Raw genomic sequence first — 22,662 nt, 5'->3', positions numbered from 1 at the left:
ATAGAGGATCAGATGAAGAGTTCTAGACAGAGATAAACAGGAGGAAGTTGCCAAATAGCTCAAGTATCACAGAACTAAAGAATACAATTTTCCAGATTGGAAGGGTCTATCAAATGCCTACCCTAATGGATAAAAATAAACCTAGATCATGGCACATCAATGTGAAATTTTAGAATAATGGGGACAAAGAGAACATCTTACAAACTTCCAAAGAGAGAGAAAAAAGAATTACATACAAAAGATATACATCAGTAGACATCAGATGTCTCAAAACAACACTGGCAACCAGAAGAAAATGGAGTGTCGCCTTCAAAAATTTGAGGGAAAATTATTTCCAATATAGAATTCTATACCCAAATGATCAGTCAAGTGTGAGGTTACAGTAATGACATTGTCAAACATGCAAGTCTCAGAAAATTGATATTCTACATAGCTTTCCTCTGGAAGCCACTGGAAGATGTGTTCTACCAAAACAAGGGATTTAAATTAAGAAAGAACGTGGGCCGGCTCCGTGGCCGAGTGGTTAAGTTCGTGCACTCCACTGTGGCGGCCCAGGGTTCAGATCCTAGGCACGGACATGGCACCGCTCCTCAGGCCGCATTGAGGTGGCCTCCCACATCCCACAACTAGAAGGACCTGCAACTAAGATACACAACTATGTACAGGGGGGTTTGAGGAGATAAAGCAGAAAAAAAAAAAAAGATTGGCAACAGTTGTTAGCTCAGGTGCCAATCTTTAAGGAAAAAAAAAAATTAAGAAAGAAGACTACATAGAAATCAGGAAACGAGATCTAACAGGAAAACAGGAATTCCTAGTAGTCTGGTGACATGAGAGCCCCAAATGGCTTATTTTCAAAGAGCAACCCGTCTAGATTGAAACAAGTCAGAAGGCTCGTGGAGTTGGGGTGAATACTTACACTGAGAAGATGGACAGTGTGGTAGAGACAGGAGAAAAAGAAAGCTAATGCCTCATCTTTCATAGTGATGAGTCAATAAAAAATACCTAAAACTAGGGGCTAGCCGTGTGGCCGAGTGGTTAAGTTCACACGCTCTGCTTCAGTGACCCACGGTTTCATGAGTTTGGATCCCGGGCACGGACCTAGCACCACTCATCAAGCCATGCTCAAGTGGCGTCCCAGATAGTAGAACTAGAAGGACCTACAACTAGAATATACAAGTATGTACTGGGGGGTTTTGGGGAGCAGAAGAAAGAAAAAAAAAAAGGATTAGCAACAGATGTTAGCTCAGGGCCAATCTTTAAAAAAAACCTAAAACTAAAAAATTAAAAAGTGGCAATACAAATATGTTATTTAAAGATATGGAGGTAAAAACCATAGAATTAACTAAAAGGGCTTTATGTGCTTGCTTCTGAGGAAGAAGTAATGGAGAGGGGACTGGATTCTTCTGGGAATATGAGTATTAGGACTAACTTATGTATGATTTTGATAAGAATAAACCCTTAAAAAATGAAGCTTCTTGTGAAAGGTCTGTTAAGGGTCCATGAGATTTAATTCAAATATAGTATCAAAATCATACTTCATGCTGTCTTTTCTCTGTATCCACCTGCAGAATAAGTACAGATTTTGTTCTTTAATCCCTGTATTAATCATAGTGGATTGTTTCCTTGTGCTGGCAAATGGCCTGAATTACTTAGCAGCAGTGATTTAGTTTCAGTTTAATAAGTGTTTGAGGGAATAGAATATGGATTGGAAAAGAGAGTAAGAGCAAATAACTAGGTAAGTGACAGTGTCTATCTGCTTTACCTATGATTTTCTGAAATTCTGAAATTCATTCCATTTGAAGAGTTTTCTGAAGCAGAAGAGCAACCAACAATGTACAGGAGTTAAATGATCCCTATTTACATCAGACTAACCTCCTCTTAGGGTAAGGTGTGGTGACATTCGTAGAATGTGATCTCTGAGGGTTTAAGTAACTTACTGAAAAAGACACTCCACCCCTCTTCCCTTTTAGGCACTAAGCAAGTCATACTTATGAGTCTTGCAATGGGTTTTCATCATTTTGGCATAGATCTAGTGCATGTGCCACAAGCAGTATTACAGTAGAGTGAATCAAAACTGTGTTAAGCCATATTAAAATTTGTGTCTCTCCTTTCTCTTTTAAGTTTGAATTTACAATATTTTTTAATAACTGACAGAGATTTACCAGAAACTTGAGAGCAGAACCCAGCTCTTGTATTTGTTTACTTGTTCATTCAGTCACACAGTCCTTCAATCAGTAAACACCTGCTATGTACTGGGCACTATACCGTACACTCTCCCTGTGGTAGTTAAAATAATATACACTGTGCCTGCCCTCAAGGAGCTTATAGCTGTGCATGAGATGGAAATATACATTTTCAATAAATTTACAAGTAAATAAGCATATAATTATAAATTAGGATAATTACTAGTATGAGAAAATAATGCAATGAGGTGAGGGACTAATTTAATTAGAAGCTTAGACTCTGGATGGGAAAGAGCATTTTCAGACAGTCAAGATTTCAAAATGTTTACCTCCTATACACAGTATATGGTAGCTTTCTAGGAAGCTGCTGGATGATGCTTCCACCAAGACAAAACAAGCAAAGGTGAAAGGATGTAGATAATAGAGTAACCTAGTACAGGAAGGAGAAGAAGGGATTCATCAAGATAATGATAAAGAGAAATTCCAGGATTTCAGCTGTGCCTCTAAAACAGAGAAAAAACAAATCTAGATTGGGTTTGGTTACAATTCTCTGAAAGAAACTTCCAGATAAATTAATAGGATATCTGATGCAGCAAAAGAAATTGAGGAAAGAAATGAAATGGATTTCAGGTATATTTTGGAGGCAGAATGGTAGACCTTAGCAGTTCATTGGATGTAGAGTTGAGTGAGAAGCAGCAAGCAATGACTTCCAGATTTCTGCCTGCATGGATGGAGTGTTCATTTACCAAGTTACAGAAGTCTGGAGGAAGAACAGATTTCAGAGTAATATCAGAAGTCCATTTTAGACGTTGAGTTTGGATGCTAGAGAGATATTCAAATAGAGATGCCATATAGCCAGTTATATAAGTACCCTGGAGTCCAGAAGAGGGCTAGAGATAGAATTGTGTAACTATCAACACAAGGTGCTGTTTTGATGCTATGAAAGAGAATTAGATTGCATAGGGTGAGAGGAAGGACCAAAAAGGTAAGAAACCAAAGGATAAAGTCCCAAGGAACTGGAATTTATAGAGGTCTGGTGGAAGAGGAGGAGCAAGCAAAGGAGACTGCAGAATGTAGACGAGGCCAAAACTAGTTTGAAGTGGGTTTAGGAAGGCATGTGAGTTGAGAAAGTAGAGACAGTGTATGTAGACAAAGCTGTCAAGAAACTTGATTGTGAAAGTGAACAGAGATTGGATGGTAGTTGAAGAAAAGTGGAGTAGAGGGAAGATGTTGGTTTTTAATAATTGCTTTTTAATTTGAGAAATGTTAAAGCATATTTAAATGCTCATGGTGAGGCTCTAGAGTGAGGAGGGGATAGTGGAAATGCTGAAGAGGCAAGAGGGAATGAGACCCTGAGTACATGTGAAGAATTGACCCGTAATAGTAGGCATGTCAGGGCCAAGGCAAAAGCATACCACTTTCATGGTACAAAGATAAGATAAGTCAGCTTTTAATTCAGCCATGTAAAATGCAGTCTATTATGAGTAATTTTTCTTCTTTGACTAAAAGCCCTGAAACTATGAATATATAATTTAGTAATTTTATTGTCACTATGGTTACCTATATGTTATGCTAGTGAACATTTTTTTATAGCCTTGAATATAATTGGATCAGAACATTTTCTTTAAAGCCTTAGACATTTTCTCTTTTCAGGGGCATTAAAAAATAAATTTGATTGTTCCTGCAGTAAAGAGTGTTTGTATTTATGAGGAATGGTATAAAATGACCAAGTATTGAAAGTAAACAGAAAACAATTTCTGGGTGTAATTTTGTTTGCTTACTCTGAATTTTCCCCTTTTTTGCAGAGTCAAGTAAAGAACAGTTTGCCAGTACAAATATTGCTGAAGAGCTGGTAAAACTCTTCAAGAAACAAATAGAACATGATAAGAGGGAAATGATTTTTGAAGTTCTTGCTCCATTGGCAGAAAATGGTGAGAAAATAATTGTCCTCTTGATTTTTGATTATGTAGGCTTTTTCTAATATTATTTAATTGCCAGCTATTTAACTCAAAACGCTTCTCTGTTTTATTAATGATGTGATGAATTTTATTTTTGGTATCTCTAACTTCAGCTACATTGTCTACTCCATAACTATATCTACATCGGCCCAAACTACTTTCCAGGTTCCTTTGATTTTAAAATCTTGGCAAAGATGGTTCTGTAGCTTGTACTTTCTTATGTACAGTGTGGAAAAGGCAGTGGAGAGACTGAACTCCTTTTATGTACCCTTTCAAGGCAAAGGGGGTAAAAGTTGGAGTCCCAGGCCTGCCATCAGTGTGGACACTGGTAAACTACTCCTACCTTTGGGCAAAAAATCTTAAGGGATACACCCTAGGAATGAGAGTCAACCAGAGCAAGCAAACCATCCCATATAAATAACTTTTCAAATACAGTGTGTAGCACATAATCAAAGAGGACCAGACACATAAGGAGACAAGACATTGTGAGCAAGAACCAGCACAAAGAACAGGCAACAGCAGCAAATCTCCAGATACTGGAAATATTAGACTTTGACTCAAAACAGGTATGCTTATTATGTTCAAAGAGTTAAAAGCAAACTTGAAAAATTTAGAAGGAAACTAAAAACTATAAAAAGTGACATAGCAGATTTGAAAAAGAAACAATTGGAAATTCCTGGATTGAAAAATGCAACTAAAATTAAGAACTTAATGGATGAGTTTAATGGCATATTAAGTATAGTTGAGTTAGAGAACCAGTGAACTGGAAGATAGATTGGAAGAAATTCAGAATGAAATGTAAAGAGAAAGAAAAGAACCCGTATACATAAAAGAGAAGAAGAGGTACAGAGGATAAAATGAGAAGTTCTCATAGTACATTTTTTGGAGTCCCAGGAAGGGTGAGGGATACAGAGGGCAGAGGCAATATTTAAAGAAATTTTGGCAGAGAATTTACCAGAAATTATGAAAAATACCAAAGATTCAAGAAGCAAAGTGAATCTGAAACATGATAAAAAGAAATCTACATCTAGATACATCATATTAAAATTGCAGAAAATCAGTGACAAAAATTTTAAAAGTAGCCAGGAAAATAACACGATCTTAAAAAGGACAACAGTTTGTCTGACAGCTAACTTTCCAGAGCAACAGGAAAGTCCGAACAATGAAACAGCATCTTCTATGTGCTGAAAGAAAATACGCGCCAACCTGGTATTCTAAACCCAGGAAAATGCCCTTCAAAACTCAAGGCAAAACAGAGATATTTTCAGGTTAAAAACTGAGAAAGTGCACCACCAGTATACCCTCACTAAAGTAAATTATAAAGGGTGTTTGTGAAATAGAAGGGAAATTATTCCAGGAGGAAGGTTATAGATACAAGGGAGAATAAAAAGAGGAAAAAAAAACTAGCAAATATGTAGGTAAATCTCATGAACATTGAAAATATAAATAATAAAAACAATTTATTGTGAAGTTTAAAATGTATATGTATATAATTTAAAATATACCACAAAATGAGTATACAAACCTGGATGAAGTTAAAGGAGTTAAAAACTCCCAAGAAGGGCTGGCCCAATGGCCCAGCAGTTAAGTTCACATGTTCTGCTTCAGTGGCCTGGGGTTGGCTGGTTTGGATCCCAGAGATGGACCTACACACTGCTTGTCAAGCCATGCTGTGGTGGGCGTCCCACATGTAAAGTAGAGGAAGATGGGCACAGATGTTAGCTCAGGGCCAGTCTTCCTCGGCAAAAAGGAGGATTGGCAGCAGATGTTAGCTCAGGGCTAATCTTCCTGAAAAAAAAAAGTCCCAAGACCCTTACATTGTCTGAAAGACAGTACTATTAGATTCTGATTATTCAATAATCTCAACTTTTAAGGTAGCCATTAAATAATGTTTAAAAACAACATGTAACAACCAAACTAATGGGAGGATTTATGAAAAGTTTTTTTTTAAATACCCCATCAATCAAAATAACAGGAGAGGGAAAAAAAGGGGAACATAGAACAGGGGTACAAATAGGACATAAAAAATATGCTAGGTGTGGGGGCTGGCCCTGTGGCCTAGTGATTAAAGCTCGTGTGCTCTGCTTTGGCTGCCTGGGTGTTTGAAGTTTCGTATCCTGGGTGTGGACCTACACCACTCATCAGCCATGCTGTGGTGACATCCCACATATAAAGTAGAGGAAGGTTGGCACAGATGTTAGCTCAGGCCTAATCTTCCTCAAGCAAAAAAGAGGAGGATTAGCAACAGAATGTTAGCTCAGGGCTAATCTTCCTCAGCAAAAAAAAAAAAAAAAAACCAGATTTATGACAGTATTTCAGTAATTACATTAACTATATGTGGCCTAAATGCTTTAGGCCAGTTCTAAAAGACCAGTTGCAGACTGAATTTTAAAAAGCCAAATATACTTTTTAAGACAAAACTTAAGTACCAGGAGATTTAAAAGGTTGAGAATAGGAAAATTGAAAAATACATCATTCAAACCTAAAGAAGGCTGAGGTAGCTACATTAATATCAGATAAAATATACTTTAAAATTAAAAGATGTGCTAGAGATAAGTTGACTATTTAAGAACAAAAGGTCCAATTCACCTGGAAGCTATAAAAATTATACATTACCCCAAAAATATGAAGCAAAATAGACAAATCCGCAAAAATCATGGGAGATTGTAATACCTCTTTCAGTAATCTGTAGAACAAGCAGATTCAAAACAATAGGGATAGAAAATGGGAATCCCATGCTTAAGAAAACTGATGTAGTGGACACATTTTAGAACACTCCACCCAGCCTCAGAGCCCGTTCTTTTCAAGTACACATGAAACATTTAAAAACCTGTATACTTTCCATGACAGAAGATTCAACGAATTTCAAAGGATTGCAGTCTTAGACTATGTTCTCTGACCTAAGTGAATGGTCTAGTACCTGATAATAAAAAGATAACTAGGAAGTCTCTGTAAGTTTAGATATCAGGAAATACACTTCCAATACCTCAGAGATCAAAAAAGAATCAAAGAAGAATGATGGAAATTAGAATTTTTTTGCTTAAAATGAATGTATTAGAAAAGGAAAAAAGCTAAAATCAGTGAGCTCAGTATTCATCTCAGGAATTGAGGGGATAAAAACGTAAACCCAAAGAAGAAGGAATATTGCTGTTAATACAACAGAAAATATGTAATGCAGTATAAGCATACACTCGTCAATATTGTGTCTGAGAAGACTTAATAAAACTGATCAATCCCTAGTAAGGTTAATCAGGAAAGAAAGAGAAGGCACAACCAAAATCAAGAATGTAAAAGAGGATTTCACTGTAGATCTTATTAAGAGAATGTTGTGAACAATTTGATACCAATACATTGTAAAGTATAGGTGGCACAAGAAGAAATTGAAAAGCTGAGTAATCTTAAATTCTTCTGGAGAATAGGAAAAACAAATATCAATCTATTTTATGAGGCTAATATAACCTTTATACCAAATACCAGCAAAAACAATACAGTCATGGACCATGTAATGATGTTTTGGTCAATGACAAATCGCATATACCATGGTGGTCCCATAAGATTGTAGTGGAGCTAAAAAATTCCTATCATCTGGTGGCATCGGAGCTATCATAGCACAGTGCATCACTCACAAGTTTGTGGTGATGCTGTGTAAACAAACCTATTGAGCTGCCGGTCATATAAAAGTATAGCTCATACAATTATGTACAGTACATAATACTTGGTAATAAACAACTGCGTGACTGGTTTATGTATTTACTATACTTTTTATTGTTATTTTAGAGTGTACTCTTTCTACTTATTAAAACAAGTTCACTGTAAAACAGTGTGCCATGTTACACCAGCAGCAGCCTCATGCATCCCGTGTTTACCGCATCTCTTGATCGCATCATTTTCTCTTGTGCTTGATTTAATCTTGTGTTGTTTTGTTCCGCGTGGCCCGTAACCATACAAAATCTACTGCTAATGTTGCCAGTAAGTGGCCACATTGAGTGGTTGACCTGGAAACAAAATTAAAAGTGATTAACGGCTGTAAAGGTGGAAAAGCAGTGATGGTATTGTTCGCCAGTCAGGCATGTCTTATTGCACCACACCCATTATCTTGAAGAACAAGAACAAAGTGATGGAAGCTGTTAAAGGATCTGCTTCACTGAAAGCAATGAGACTAACAAAAATTCGAGAAGGGCATCTATCAGACCTGGAGAAACTTCTAATGACCTGGATTGAAGACCAGACACAGAAGGGTATCCTTCTCAGCACCTTGACGATCACGCCAAAGCAAAAAGTTTACAATGGTGAAAGAAAAGGCTGGACCTAACTACCATGTTGAATTTACTGCTAGCTCTCGGTGGTTTAAACGATTCAAGAATCCTTATTCAGGGTCTGGCCCTGTGGCTGAGTTGTTAAGTTCGCCAGCTCGGCTTCAGCAGCCCGGGGTTTTGCTGGTTCGGATCCTGGGCGTGGACATGGCACTGCTCATCACGCCATGTTGAGGCAGCATCCCACATGCCACAACTAGAAGGACCTACAACTAAAATATACAACTATGTACTGGGGGGCTTTGGGGAGAAAAAGCAGGGGAAAAAAAAGGATTGGAAACAGTTGTTAGCTCAGGTGCCAATCTTAAAAAAAAAAAAAATCGTTATTCATTACATAACCTGAAAGTGAGTGGTGAGTCTGCGAGTGCTGATGTGAAGGCAGCTGGAGAATTTTTGGAAACTCTACATAAGCTGATAGTGGAGGAGAATTACTTGCCAGAGCAAATATTCAGTATGGATGAAACTTCCCTGTTCTGAAAACAGATGCCTGAAAGGAGTTTCATCCATAAGGAGGCCAAGACAATGCCAGGTTTCAAGGCTTCTAAGGACAGGATAACAGTCTTGCTTGTGGGGCAGTGTCACAGGCTACAAACTGAAACCCTTTGTGATCTGGCACAGTGAGAACCCCAGGGCCTTCAAGCACATCAGTAACCTCACACTGTCAGTGCACTACAGGAGCAGTAAGAAGTCATAGATGACCCAGCTCCTCTTCCAAGATGCCCTCCTGAATTGCTGTGCCAGCGAAATGGAGAAGTACTGTTTGGAGGATAACATGCCTTTCAAGATTTTGCTTATTGTTGATAACGCTCCTGGACATCCTCCTTTTATTGGTGATCTTCATCCCAATTTCAAAGTGGTGTTTCTCCTTCCAACACCTCCTCCGTCATCCTACCTGTGGATCCAGGAGTTAGAGCAGCTTTTAAGGCCTTAGTAGGCCTAAGTCCTAAGGAGGACTTTTCCAAGGCTGTTGCTGCAGCTGAGGAGGACACTAATGAAATTCTAGAAAGATTACAACATCTGTGACTACATGAAAAGCCTTGCTTAAATTTGGGGTGATGTCAACAAGGAGTATATGAATGGCGTCTGGAAGAAGACACTCAAGAGGTTTGTCCATGACTTCCAAGGATTTGCCAAGGATGAGGAGGTTGCAGAAATCAACAAGGCTGTGGTTGAGATAGAAACAACTTTAACCTGGGTATGGGTGAGGATGACATTGAGGCATTCTTAAAGGTGGTTCTTGAGGAATTGACTAATGAGGAGTTGGAACTGGAACAGGAACATATAGCTGAAGAAGAGGCAGGAGAAAAGGAAATTACAGGACGAGAAAAAGAACCTGCAAGAAAATTCACTGTGAAGGATTTAGCAGAAGCTTTTGCAGACCTCAACAAGCTCCTTAAAAAGTTTGAAAACATGGACCCCAACACTAAAAGGTTTCCACTAATAGAGAGGAATGTTCAGGGTGCATTATCTGCTTACAAGCAAATCTAAGTTGGAAAAAAGAAAGAAACCAAGCAAACCACCATGGACATGTTTCTGAAAAGAGTGGTACCCCCTCAAGAAGAGCCTCAGGCAGATCCTTCAGGAGGTGTTCCAGAAGAAGGCATTGTTATCATAGGAGGTGACAGCTCCATGTGTGTTATTGTCCCTGAATACCTTCCAGTGGGACCAGATGTGGAGGTGGAGGGCAGTGATATTGGTGATCCTGACCTAGGCCTAGGCTAATGTGTGCGCTTGTGTCTTAGTTTTTAGCAAAAAAGTTTAAAAAGTAAAAAAAAGAAAAATTTTAAAAATAGAAGAAATCTTATAGAACGAGGATATAAAGAAAGAAACTATTTTTGTACAGCTGTACAATGTGTTTGTTTTAAGCTGTTACTAAAAAAGTCAAAAAGTTAAAATTAAAAAGTTTATGAATAAAAAATTTACAGTAAGCTAAAGTTAATTTATTATTGAAGAAAGAAAAATATTTTCTTATAAATTTAGTGTAGCCTAAGTGTTTATAAAGTCTACAGGAGTGTCCAGTGATGTCCTAGGCCTTCACATGACTCACCACTCACTCACTGGCTCCCTCAGAGCAGCTTCCAGTACTGAAAGCTCCATTCGTGGTAAGTGCCCTATACAGGTGTGCCATTTTTTATCTTTTATACCGTATTTTTATTGTACCATTTCAGTGTTTAGTTATGTTTAGATGCACAAATATTTACCATTGTATTACAATTGTCTGCAGTGTTCAGTCCAATAATATGCTGCACAGGTTTGTAGCCCAGGAGCAACAGGCTGCACCCTACGGCCCAGGTGTGTAGTAAGCTGTACCATCATGTATAGAGTGTAAATGCACTCTCTGATGTTCGCACAGTGGCGAAATTGCCTAACGAAGCATTTCTCAGAAAGTATCCTTGTCGTTAAGTGACACATGACTGTATAAGAATGAAAATTAAAAGCCAGTTTCACCATGAACATAGATATAAAATTCCCCTTCAAATTTTAGCAAACCAAATCCAGTAATATATTTAAAAATTAACATGCCGAATTGGATTTATTCTGAAAATGCAAAGCAGTTTGATATTCAAAATGCAATCGGTATAACTCATCACATTAAAACTTATTAAAGGCGAAAAATCATATGATCTTCTCAGATTCAGGAAAAGCATTCGATAAGTTTAACCATCCATTTCTGATTTTTAAAAACTCTTTGCAAACCAGCACTAGAAGAGAATGAAAAGGATATATACTAGAAGCCTACAAAAAACCTCATACTCAATGGTTAAACAAAAAACATTTCTTTTGAGATTGGGAATAAGAAGGATCATCCCCACTTCTATTCATTATTGTGTTGTAGGAACTATTCAGTGCAGTAGAGTAAGAAAGAAAAGATATGGGAAAGAAATAAAACTATCATTATTCATAGATGATATGATTATGTATGTCAAAAAGCCAAAAGAATCTATCGATCAATTTTTTTAATTAATCAGAATTTAGTTAAGTTGCTAGCCAAAAGAAACAAACAAAAAACCAGAAGCATTGTATTTCTGTATACCAGCAAAAAAATTAGAAATGCATTTTTAAAAATTCATTGTTTACCATAGTATAAAAAATTAAGTACTTAAGAATGGACTAATAAAAGATATGTAAGATCTCCGGCAGAAAACTGTATAAAATCATCAAGAGAAATTAAAGAAGACCTAAATAAATGGAAAGCTATGTCACTTTCTAGACTGGAAACCTCAATGTTGTAATGATGTTTTGTCTCCCCATATCAGTCTGTAGACTCAGTGCAATTCTAACCAAAAGACCAAGAATAGCCAAGATACCAAAAAAGAGAACAAGGCAGCAGAACTGGTTTTACTGCATAACAATAATAAAACTTTTATCCTGATAAAACTATAGTAATTAAAAGACCTTTTGGTATTGGTGCAAGGATGGACAAGAAGACCAATGGAACAGGATAGCCCAGAAACAAATGGATACATTAATAGATGTTTGTTTTATTAGGAAACGAAAAAAGATGCCACAGAAAAACAATATGGAAAAGACAGTCTTTTCAATAAACAGTGCTTAGAATGGAAAAAAATACAATTGGAGACACAGCTACACACTCCCACTTCATACTATATAAAAAATTCATTTCAGATAGATTATTGACCTCAGTGTGAAAGTTAAAATCAGAAAGTTTATCTTAAAATATAAGATACTAATATTTTCATGGCCTTGGAATACAGAAAGTTTTCTTAAGCCACAAAAAGCAGTAACCATAAAGGAAAAGATTGATAAATTTGGTTATTTTAAAACTATAAATTTCCATTCCTTGAAAGGCATCGTTAAGAATGAAAATCAAGACAGTGGGTAAGAAGAAGATATTTACAACACATATAACCAGTGGAGGGTTCATGTGTACAATATATAACAACTGCCATAAATCCTTAAGAAAAATGTGGAAAACCTAGTGGGAAAATGTGCAAAAGATTTGAATAGGCACTTGACAAAAGATAAAATCCAAATGGCTAATAAACACATGAAAATACACTCACCTCATTAGTAATCAGGGAATGCAAAATAAAGCTGCAATAAAATACCACTGTGTACCCACCAGAAAGTCTGATAATACCAGTGTTGATGAAAGTGTGGAGCACCGAAACTCTCTGTAAGTGCTGGGGGGAGTGTAAATTGGTACCTTGCGGAGAACAGTAACTGCTGAGTTGGAGATATGCATACCCTGTGATCCAGCAATTCCACTGGATTCCAGAAAGTTGTGTACATGTGCACTAGGAGCCATTGCAGGAATGTTCATAACAGCATTATTTTTAAATACATATACATACATATATACATACGTATATGTGAACGATGGTGATAAAGATGGATGCCCTTGGGCAGAATGGTGTCGGCAAATGTGTGCCATGTATATATATGATTACAGTCAGACTGTGAGAGGAGAGATCTGTAAACTTTAATCTTGACACATTTTAAATTTTCTAAATGCCTTAGGTCTTATTCTTCAGAGAGAAATTTGTTTTTCATCCCATTTAGTGATTTGCGCAAATGAAATTTTTTTGTGATCTTCAGTCCATTTTATACCTGTAAACTTCCTTGCAGTATTTGAAAATGTGTTTTTATTTCTTATTTCTGTTTTCTCTTCTCCCACCTTCACCTCCGTCTGTTTCATAATTGTTCAGTGGATTGAATGATACCTTTGAAAACTTGTTTCTGGTCTATCCTTGGCATAGTATATCATCTTGGTTTTCCTGGTGTGCAAAGGAGAGTGATTCCAGCATTTAAATTGGAATTTGTATAACTCAAGGTTTTTAGTATTTTTAAGGTTTTTTCATTATGGCCCTTAATTCTCATCACCGCACATTTCTAGCCCTGGCATTCTGTAACCAGGGAAACGCCCTACTTTCAACATGGCACGGTGCAAGTGTACCTTTAAAAACAAAATTACAGGTCGAATATTCTGTGTATTCCAAGATAATATTCTAAAGAAAATCAGTGGTCTTGGTGATAGGAAAAACTAAATTTTTTCACATTAAAATTGCCTGAAAGAAAAAGTCTTAAGTATAAAAAAAAAATCTGTTTCTCCCAAATAATAAGCTGAAACTGCCATTGCTGTAGATGTGGAAACATACAGTTTAGGGAAACCAATGACTCAAATAAAATCCAACTAAAAAATAAAATTTAAATTTAAAATCTCTGCGTAGCAAATCTGTTTCTGAGGATAGTTGATTAGCATTTTTGTTAAGCAGTATCAAAAACACACAAAGGATTTAGGTAGGCCAGTTCAGGTTAAAATACAAAGATGAAGGAGGTGTAAGATCTGCTCTAATGAGGGAGGCAGATCTGGAGGCAAATATAAAATCTTCAATAAAATAAGTTCTGTAATGAAAGATGTTTAAGATAGTAGGGGTATAAGCAAAATTGATTTGATAGGCAAGTAGAGTATGCTCTGAAGATAATTTTTAAAAATATAATGAAGATGTAAATTCTGTCTCTAAAATTCCTTATTTTGTTGGTTATCCATCAGAAAGCTTGAAAGTTATTTTTTCTTTCAAGTTTTATTATGAAAATTGTAAAACTTATTCATATGTAGAGAGAATATAACATAATGAAGCACCGTGTACCCATCACCCCAGAAAGTTTCAAATTAGTGAAAACCTGAAGCCCTTTTTAAAAACATAACTTTAAAGTTTAGAAAGTTATAGGTTTATTAACTGCCTTAGAAAGATAACATCTATACAAATGTGAATCCAAATAAACTTGTGATGTAGTTTGAAATTCACTAATAGCTCTTTACTTTTCAATAACTTTGTATTCAAACTCCATTAGTGGATATATTTTAACTTTATATAACAGGTGTGTGTGTTTTATTTTAAACTGTGTGAGATATTTTATAGTATTGGCTTTTAAACATGAGCATTATACTTAGAGTAACACTGGAGTGATATTACTTGCCTTCAGAGCTGAGAATTAGTTTGTTTAGGTGCTGCCTGATGTTGTGAAAGGTGACGTAATTTCAAGTGGAAAAATGAAATAAAGCTTTTGTGTGTTTAAGCTGCAGTGTCGGATACTTTTAAAACTCAACTCTTCAAAGGTGTGTTATCTAAATCATGCATTCTCTTGCTTCCTTATAATTCTTTATAATTGATTGCTTATACTAGAATTCCTGTTTCATCTCAAATTTTGGTTATTTTGTTCACATTATTCTTTAGATGCTATTAAACTACAGCTGGTTGAAGCAGGCCTGGTAGAATGTCTACTAGAAATTGTTCAGCAGAAAGTGGATAGTGACAAAGAAGATGATATTGCTGAGCTCAAAACTGCTTCAGATCTAATGGTTTTATTACTTCTTGGAGGTGAGTTGTAATTTATGCCCACCAAAGAACACGATTGTCAGATTTTTAAAATTTTACTGTCTCTTTTTTAAACACTATATTAGGCATTTTACCTTTTTTTTTTTAATCTCATTTAATCCTGTTGGTGTGATGATTTTGAAACCCTAAGCACATCATGGAGAGAACTAGAGATAATGAACCTGGAAAAGAGGAGTCTTCACTATCTTACCATATTTAAAGAGCTGTCATATAGAAGAGACAGCTTTGCCACCTGAGGACTAAAAGCTAGATGGCTAATTGGGACTTAGACTAGAAAAATTCTAAACTGTCTTGTCCAGTCTCTACTAAAGTTTATGATAAAAAGTCATGACTTTTCCTTTTGTGAAGGATGTAGTTTCCCAGTTAGATATTTGCTTAGAAATATGGATTTATTACTCCTAATTTATTACTCCTCTTACCTGTTTGTTTTGTTTACCTCCAGATGAATCCATGCAGAAATTATTTGAAGGAGGAAAAGGTAATGTGTTTCAAAGGGTGTTGTCCTGGATTCCATCAAATAACCACCAACTACAGCTTGCTGGAGCATTGGCAATTGCAAATTTTGCCAGAAATGGTAAGCATCCTTTTTCATCCTTTTGAATTAGACCATCCTTTTTAAATCAGATCTTATATTTTTTTTAATTTTTGCTTTGCTTTACATTTACTAAAACTGGAACAGTTCAGAAGTGTACGTAGTGTGTATGTGTACTGCTACCTTAATTTTTCAGAGATCTGAAATACTTAGAGTCACTTTCCTAGCAAATTACATATTTTATGCAATTCAACTAAGTTCTATTAGTTTAAAGATCATAAACAGTGATTGTGAAGTTCTTTTGAGTATTCTGCACTTCAGAGATTGTAAACTTGAGTCCCATTCTAATATACACCTGATTTGGAAGAATATGATCTCTTGCCTGGTGATTTTATGTTGGATTTAGTAATCTGAGTATTCATTGTAGGGTTATTGTGCCTCAACTTATACTTTTATGCCTACAGAACTTGTGTGGGTAATCCTCTGGTTTAGGGTAGAACATTTAATTTAATTAATTTAATAATACTTCAGAGGCATCAGACCTCCCTGGTTACTTCTGAAGTCTGCCACTCCTGCTGTTCTGTCTAGAAACTCATTCTTATACTGTGTCTAGGAAATATGGGTAATTTTTGGTTTTAGTTTGATTTTGTTCTAATATGAAGTTGTTATATTATAATGGATGACTTGTTCCATTTTTACTCCCTTCTTTTTGAGGACTATCATTAGCTCCTTGATGGAATTAAGCTGGCAAAATATTGATAATTGTTATACCTAAACATAGGGTAAATAGTGTTCATTATAATATTCTCTCTGATTTATAGATGTTTCAGAAATTCTGTCATTGGAAAAGAATTTAAGTATCAGCCGTAATGACAAAATGTAGAGTACTGTCACAGCATCCTTGGCGGAATGCAGGCGTACTTAACTACAAGTGAAGACTATGGGTGGACATTTTAAGCATGTGGTTTCTACTTATTCATCTTCTGATACATGATCAGACTCTAAGCTAGAGATTTTTCTGATTTTTAAAATGTTATCTATTTTAGGAAGTTTGTCATCAGACTTCTCACTCAGTAAACAAAATAGTCTATAAATATGATGGGAGAAAGAGTTGGAATTCATTTTATTTTCCTCTATCTCCATTTTCCCTAATGTAGATAATGGGCAGGCATCGGTATTACAAAATATTTATAGATATTTGTAAAGAGGAAGAAAAAATATGCTTTTGTTTCATTCAGATGGAAATTGCATCCATATGGTAGACAATGGGATTGTAGAAAAGCTCATGGATTTACTGGACAGACATGTGGAAGAGGGAAACGTAACTGTGCAGCATGCAGCACTCAGTGCCCTCCGGAACCTGGCCATACCAGGTAAGACCTGAGAGGGCTGCAACTGTGTAAGAAATAAAATCTGTTGTTTTGAGAAGATATTTGCTTTATGTGATTTGTGGACCTCCCCTGATCAAGAAAAGAAGAAAAGTAGTCTTCAGAGTGTTTACATTTTTCTTACTAGTAAGTAGAATCATATGCTAAGTTCTCTGAAACTATACAAGCATCATCTTTGCCTCTGTTCAGATCGTTCAAATATTCTGTTCTATTACCTTTTGCAAACTCCTAGATTTTCATCATATTGTATAGTTAAGGTAAGTTAATGATGTCAATTAAAGAGTCCCCTAAAGAATGACTTCTAATGGTGTTTTTCCCTACAAGCAGACATAGAATTTTTAAAAATATCCTTAATGTATCTTTTCGGATTAAAGGCTTTTGAGCCAGGAAATCACATTATCATGAGAAGTAATACAGAAGTTACTTAAAACTATTCTTTTGTTCTACTTTCTAAAAATAAACTTCTGATTAGGTGACATAGTATAATTATATGCAATCAGTTTGGTTCATATAGCAGATTAATATTGTTTATTAATGTCTGTAACATCTATATTAACACAGGTGGATCAAGGACAGAGGTAAAAAGAAACATTTATTAAAGTTGAAGGATTGCGGTTTTTTTGTAAATAAGGCAACAGTGTCAGATTTCCTTTACAAATTATTTAAGTGTTTTGAGGTTAGGTTTAAAAGCCAGTAAGTATGATTTAATATGTTATACTCCTTTAGACAAACAGGAGACTTATCCCCCAGCACCCCCTCCCTCCAATCCCATTCTTAAAATTCAAAATTTTATATGTTTCATATAAAATTTATATAAATTAAATAAAAAATATAACATAGGGCCTTAAAGATAATAAGCCACTCAATAAATGTGTATTGAATTGAATGATTATTATCAAGAATTGTAACATCATTTTAACCATAGTCTCTTTTTTTTCTTTCTCTCTAGTTGTAAATAAAGCAAAGATGTTATCAGCTGGGGTCACAGAGGCAGTTTTGAAATTCCTTAAGTCTGAAATGCCCCCAGTTCAATTCAAACTTCTGGGAACATTAAGAATGTTAATAGATGCACAAGGTAAAAGAAATGCTTTCCCAAGGTACATAGTTGGTATGATAGTCTTAATGTGCCTCTAGTTGAAAAACAACTTGTTTTTAGCTTTCAGAATTATGTAATCATAAAGATTAATAGCAAATAAAAGGTAAGAAGAGACTGGTTTTGGAATCTCATTCATTAATTACCATGCTGTTGTTATAATTGACTTTAAATGGAAATTACATCGCATCTTTCTTTATTAGTACATATAATCCTGGTTTTAGGTTGATTTATTAGCAGTTCCTCAGGGGTTTTTATGTTTTAGCATTCCATTCCCATTTTTACCTTGTCTTCAAAATCATCATGTTTCAATACAATGACAGTCAAAATTTTTTAAAACTGATTTTGCAGACAGATCATTTTTCGGTTTAGAAAAATGGCAGTGAAAACCACTCCTTGCAGCGAGTTATGTTTATTTGCTTATTTCTGAATTCTAAACCTTTCTCTGTATTGATTCCTTAGAGTCCTTCTAAAAACCCATTACAGTTTGCCAGAGTGCTAGTGGACTCCAGGCAGAATCCAAAGAGTATGTGGTTGTTTATCTTTGTATTTTGTGTGAAGGTCTACAACTTGATAGAAAAACCAGATCGTCCATCAGATATGGAGTATTTGCAGTTCTCACTTTATTAAAATTATGTTCTTTAGACATATAATTTTCCTTCACACTCATCCATCTTTACCGCTTATTTCAGTGGAGTGCCCATCAGTGATTGATTCTTTTGTGGTTTGCCTTCTTTCTTATAGCAGAAGCTGCTGAACAACTGGGAAAGAATGTTAAGTTAGTAGAGCGTTTGGTGGAATGGTGTGAAGCCAAAGATCACGCAGGTGTGATGGGGGAGTCGAACAGACTGCTCTCTGCTCTCATACGACACAGTAAATCGAAAGTAAGTTCCAGAGGAATCCCGTCACCAGGGAACATTTGAGTGGCCTTTTTGGAAACCCAGTATCATAGACCCTACATCAAAAAGCTTGCGTTTTTATGTATTTATGTATAAATTAATTACAATTCTGGAAAAATATTAATTAATTAACAATTCTGGAAAAATAATTAAAGATTGAGCTTTTTTATTTAGTTCTGTTCCATAATAGTTAAGAGTAAGGCTTTGGAATCAGAGATGAGTTCAAACTTTATCTCTGCTATTTATTGGTCAAGTGTCTTCACATCTCAGTATTTTTTTTTTTTTTTTTGAGGAAGATTAGCCCTGAGCTAACATCTTCTGCCAATCCTCCTCTTTTTGCTGAGGAAGACTGGCCCTGAACTAACATCCGTGCCCATCTTCCTCTACTTTTTATATGTGGGACACCTGCCACAGCATGGCTTGCTGAGCGGTGCCGTGTCCGCACCTAGGATCGGAACCGGCAAACCCCAGGCCTCCAAAGTGGAGCGTGCAAACTTAACCACTGTGCCGCCAGGCTGGCCCCCACGTCTCAGTATCTTAATATATAAAAACTACTGTAATACCTACCTGAAAGTGTTGTAAGGATGATTCAATGGAATCACATATACAAAGTGCTCAGTTGGTGCCTGGGACATAGTAAGTACTCAGTAAATAGAAGGTTCTGTTGCTGCTGTTACATTTACCACCGCCACCACCATCACCAGCACAGTGTCCAACATCTGTGTGCCAGCCACTGCCCAAGCTGGCTACTGATCTTTAAAAAGAAATAGTATCTAGGTAATATGTGGTGCCCAGAACTCACAGAGTTGGATGAAATCCATTCTCATGGCAGTGTCCAGCCTAGTATGTGTCTGGCACTTGGCAGATCACCTATAAATATTTGTTAAGTGAATGAATAAAAGAATGAACAAATGACCTATTTTAAAGATCACGGGGGTGGGAGCCCAGGCCAGCAGTTCATTGGCTGATTTAGTATCTGGACTATATACCTTTTATTTTGTTAGAACCTCTTTTCTAAGGAGAGCCTTCTGACCACTTTGCTTCTGTATAACTTCAGTAGAGTAGTGATTATACATGAGAAGAAAGACAGTTTAGAACTAAAATCCACCGGATATTTTCATTTCTTTATAGAAAAGATTAAAAGACCATGGCAAGAGAAAAAACTTAAAGATATTCCTTGATTTGTGTAAATCTCTTTCATATAAATAATTTACTTCACCATAATAGCTGTTCCAGCTGGTTGGCCACAGGAATGTTCTTTCCCATCATATGTGACTTCTTGGCATCTTTCCCTTGCACAAAGCAGCTGTTAACCAGGACCTTCCTGTTACTTGTCTCACCCAGAGCAGCCTGGAAGCCCATGCACTTTCACTGACACCAATACAGGACCAAGTAGTATGTTGGCAAGATAGACAGTATCAAGAAGAAATAGCAAACTGCCCTCCTGTGGTTCCCCTTTACCTTTCTCCATCGTAACTGCTGTGTCAGGCCCATTCGTTCATTTAACAGTTAAGTTTTCAGTACTTGCAGTATAAAAATTATAAAATATAGTGTTACTTGCTAGAATTGACTGTCCAGTATGGGGACAGATATATAAAAACAGCATTAAAGCCACATGCACCATTTAGGTGTAACTTAGAGGAAAGACAGACCAACTTTGTCTGGGTGTCACAGGAGGGGTGATGTTTTAGAGGGTAACCAGAATCTCTCGTGAGAAGGTGAAGAGAAAGGATGGAAGGGCCTTTCAGGCAAAGACAACAGCGTGTACGAAAGCACAGAAATCTAAAACAACATAGTGAGAGAGGGAGGCTGCCAGTGAAGCAGTATTGCTGGAGCGCAGAGTGTAAAGACAGCGGCCAGAGAGGAGGAGGATTGGGGACGCTCTTTTGATGAATAATATGCCAAGTTAAGGCATATCGATTTGATTCTGTAGAGAATTAGGGAGCTCTTAGAGAATTTTTAAGCATCAGGGTGCCATTATTTGGTTTTCATTTAGAAAGATGACTTCAGGGCTCAATGGGGGCAGGGAAAACAGAAAGTTATTGTAAAAGTATACATGAGAGATGCTGAAGGCCTGAATTAAGATATTGAGTTGAGCAATTCGTAATGCTGATGTTCAACCATTTTTGACACACAGAAACAAATTTCATGTGGTTCAACCTGATAGCAGTGAGGATGGAAAAGAAAAGAAGGATTTGAGAAAGTTATATCCGGTAGAACTGATAGAATTCAACAGTAGGATGAAAGGAGAAAGGTTTTTTCCAAGAGAAGTTTTCCAGTTATCTCCAAAGAGATAATTCCAAGTTGTGACTTGGCACCAGGTGGGGTAGTTGTGCCATTCATCAAAATAAGAGACAATAGGACGAAGTACAGCTGACACTTCCTAACTGGCTTATCCCCAACTCACTCTCCCTTAATTTTTGAAGTCTTTACCCTTAATCCTTTGCTCTACTTCATGAGAATTCTTACCAATGGTTTAGATCTAGGCAAACTGTATTGTTTTAATTAGATTACACAAACAGAGACCTTTTTTGGCATCTGAATTTGGAACTCTCAGATAAATTCCTGTTACATGTGGTGGTCAGGCCATTGAAGCCCTGCTTAATCCATAATATATACCTTCAGTTCAGTAGAAATTAACAGATTTATATAACCAGACCACTAGTGGACACAAAAGTGAGTCCATGGGAAGATGCTTTCCAGCTTTCTAAATAACCAAATTGTGGAACCAAAACTATTCAAATGCTATAATATTAAATTGAGATTTGAGGGTTTTGAGGCTTTTCTGTGAATTTATCATAGATTTCCTTTTCCCTCATCTAACTGCCCACCTCCCCCCCCCCCCGACCCAAAAAGAAGTTTTTGAGTATCCATTAAGCATCCGTTACCAATGTAGGTTCTTTGAAAAGACAAGAGAAATATGGCATGGTACCTTTCTAGGGGTGTGCGTGTGTGTAGAAAAAACAATTTGAAATGATATAGGATTACAACTTTATGGTCACATTATACCTTTAGGTTTACAATTCAGTACCAAATAGGCTGTTTTTTCCTTTATGTATCTTTCCTACAATTGAGAGTATACTGCTGCTAAGCAGCAATAGTTGCCAAGCAGCAAGCTTGATTCACATACTTTAATGATCAGAATACAAGCTGTGTTCTTTGTGAGAGCTCCAGATTAGAAGTATCAATTTAAATTATTTTTTAATTTAGCAAACGTTAAAGTGGAGTCAGTGATTCCTTTTGAGCAGCAGTTCTCAAAATATGTTCCATCAAATAATAACCCCAAGAAATGTTCCACAAAGCAAAAGGGTTATATGGTCAGATTAGTTAAGGAAATAGTGCATTTGCTTTCCTCACCTTTGGAGTTCGTAGCACGCATTTGTACTACTCTAAAGAAATCTCCTTAACTTTATTTAATCCACTGGTTCCTAACTCTTTGACAGTGGCTCTTTTTTTCAAGTGGCCTCTATTAACATTCCACTGGACATACTTTGGAAAAGGCTGCTCTGTAATAAGCTTTTAAAATAATTAAACACTAGGTACCCATTTATTACACTCCTATAGATCCTTAGCCAACTGTTGTGAGTTACAGCTCTCTCCTTGTGTTATTTTTGAACTTTGAAGATCCTACTCCTTATAAAGTCACCCTGAATTCTATCTTAGAGTCCAACCCTCCAAGGGTTTGCACTGACTCAGGGTTCCACACTGTGCTCATCATCTCGGCCATACACGGTGGATTCCTGCACTTACGGCAATAGGTAAATGCACGTCTTCCCTTGAAAGAGTGCCCTCGGCTAGGACTCCTGACCAGTGAGCTGGACTTTGTAACTGGAGATAGCAAAAACAGAAAGATGAATACAGTTTGCCTCCACACTAGGGATATGAATTCCCTCCTGTCAGAGTAGGCACTTTTCTTTACCCTTCAAGAATAAAA

The 22,662-nt window shown here is 36.5% G+C and overlaps 1 protein-coding gene across 14 annotated transcripts in view; it reads left to right on the top strand.

Annotated features, from left to right (window-relative positions):
- Window positions 1-22,662, top strand: part of RAP1GDS1 (Rap1 GTPase-GDP dissociation stimulator 1) — a 150,699-nt gene that overhangs the window by 112,755 nt on the left and 15,282 nt on the right. For 8 of the 14 annotated variants that reach the window (XM_070505325.1, XM_044766357.2, XM_044766358.2 and 5 more), the window contains 6 exons: window positions 3,989-4,114; window positions 14,655-14,798; window positions 15,259-15,390; window positions 16,587-16,721; window positions 17,686-17,811; window positions 18,574-18,713. In XM_070505325.1, the coding sequence (XP_070361426.1) occupies window positions 3,989-4,114; window positions 14,655-14,798; window positions 15,259-15,390; window positions 16,587-16,721; window positions 17,686-17,811; window positions 18,574-18,713 (803 nt within the window). The remainder of the gene's footprint in view (window positions 1-3,988; window positions 4,115-14,654; window positions 14,799-15,258; window positions 15,391-16,586; window positions 16,722-17,685; window positions 17,812-18,573; window positions 18,714-22,662) is intronic. The other 6 variants (XM_044766359.2, XM_070505326.1, XM_070505324.1 and 3 more) reach the window with 1 other exon arrangement.

This window comes from Equus asinus, chromosome 3 (assembly GCF_041296235.1).
Source record: "Equus asinus isolate D_3611 breed Donkey chromosome 3, EquAss-T2T_v2, whole genome shotgun sequence".
Taxonomy (NCBI): domain Eukaryota; kingdom Metazoa; phylum Chordata; class Mammalia; order Perissodactyla; family Equidae; genus Equus; species Equus asinus.
Note: the sequence above shows the minus strand (reverse complement) of the source record. Positions and strands in the feature narration are given on the sequence as shown.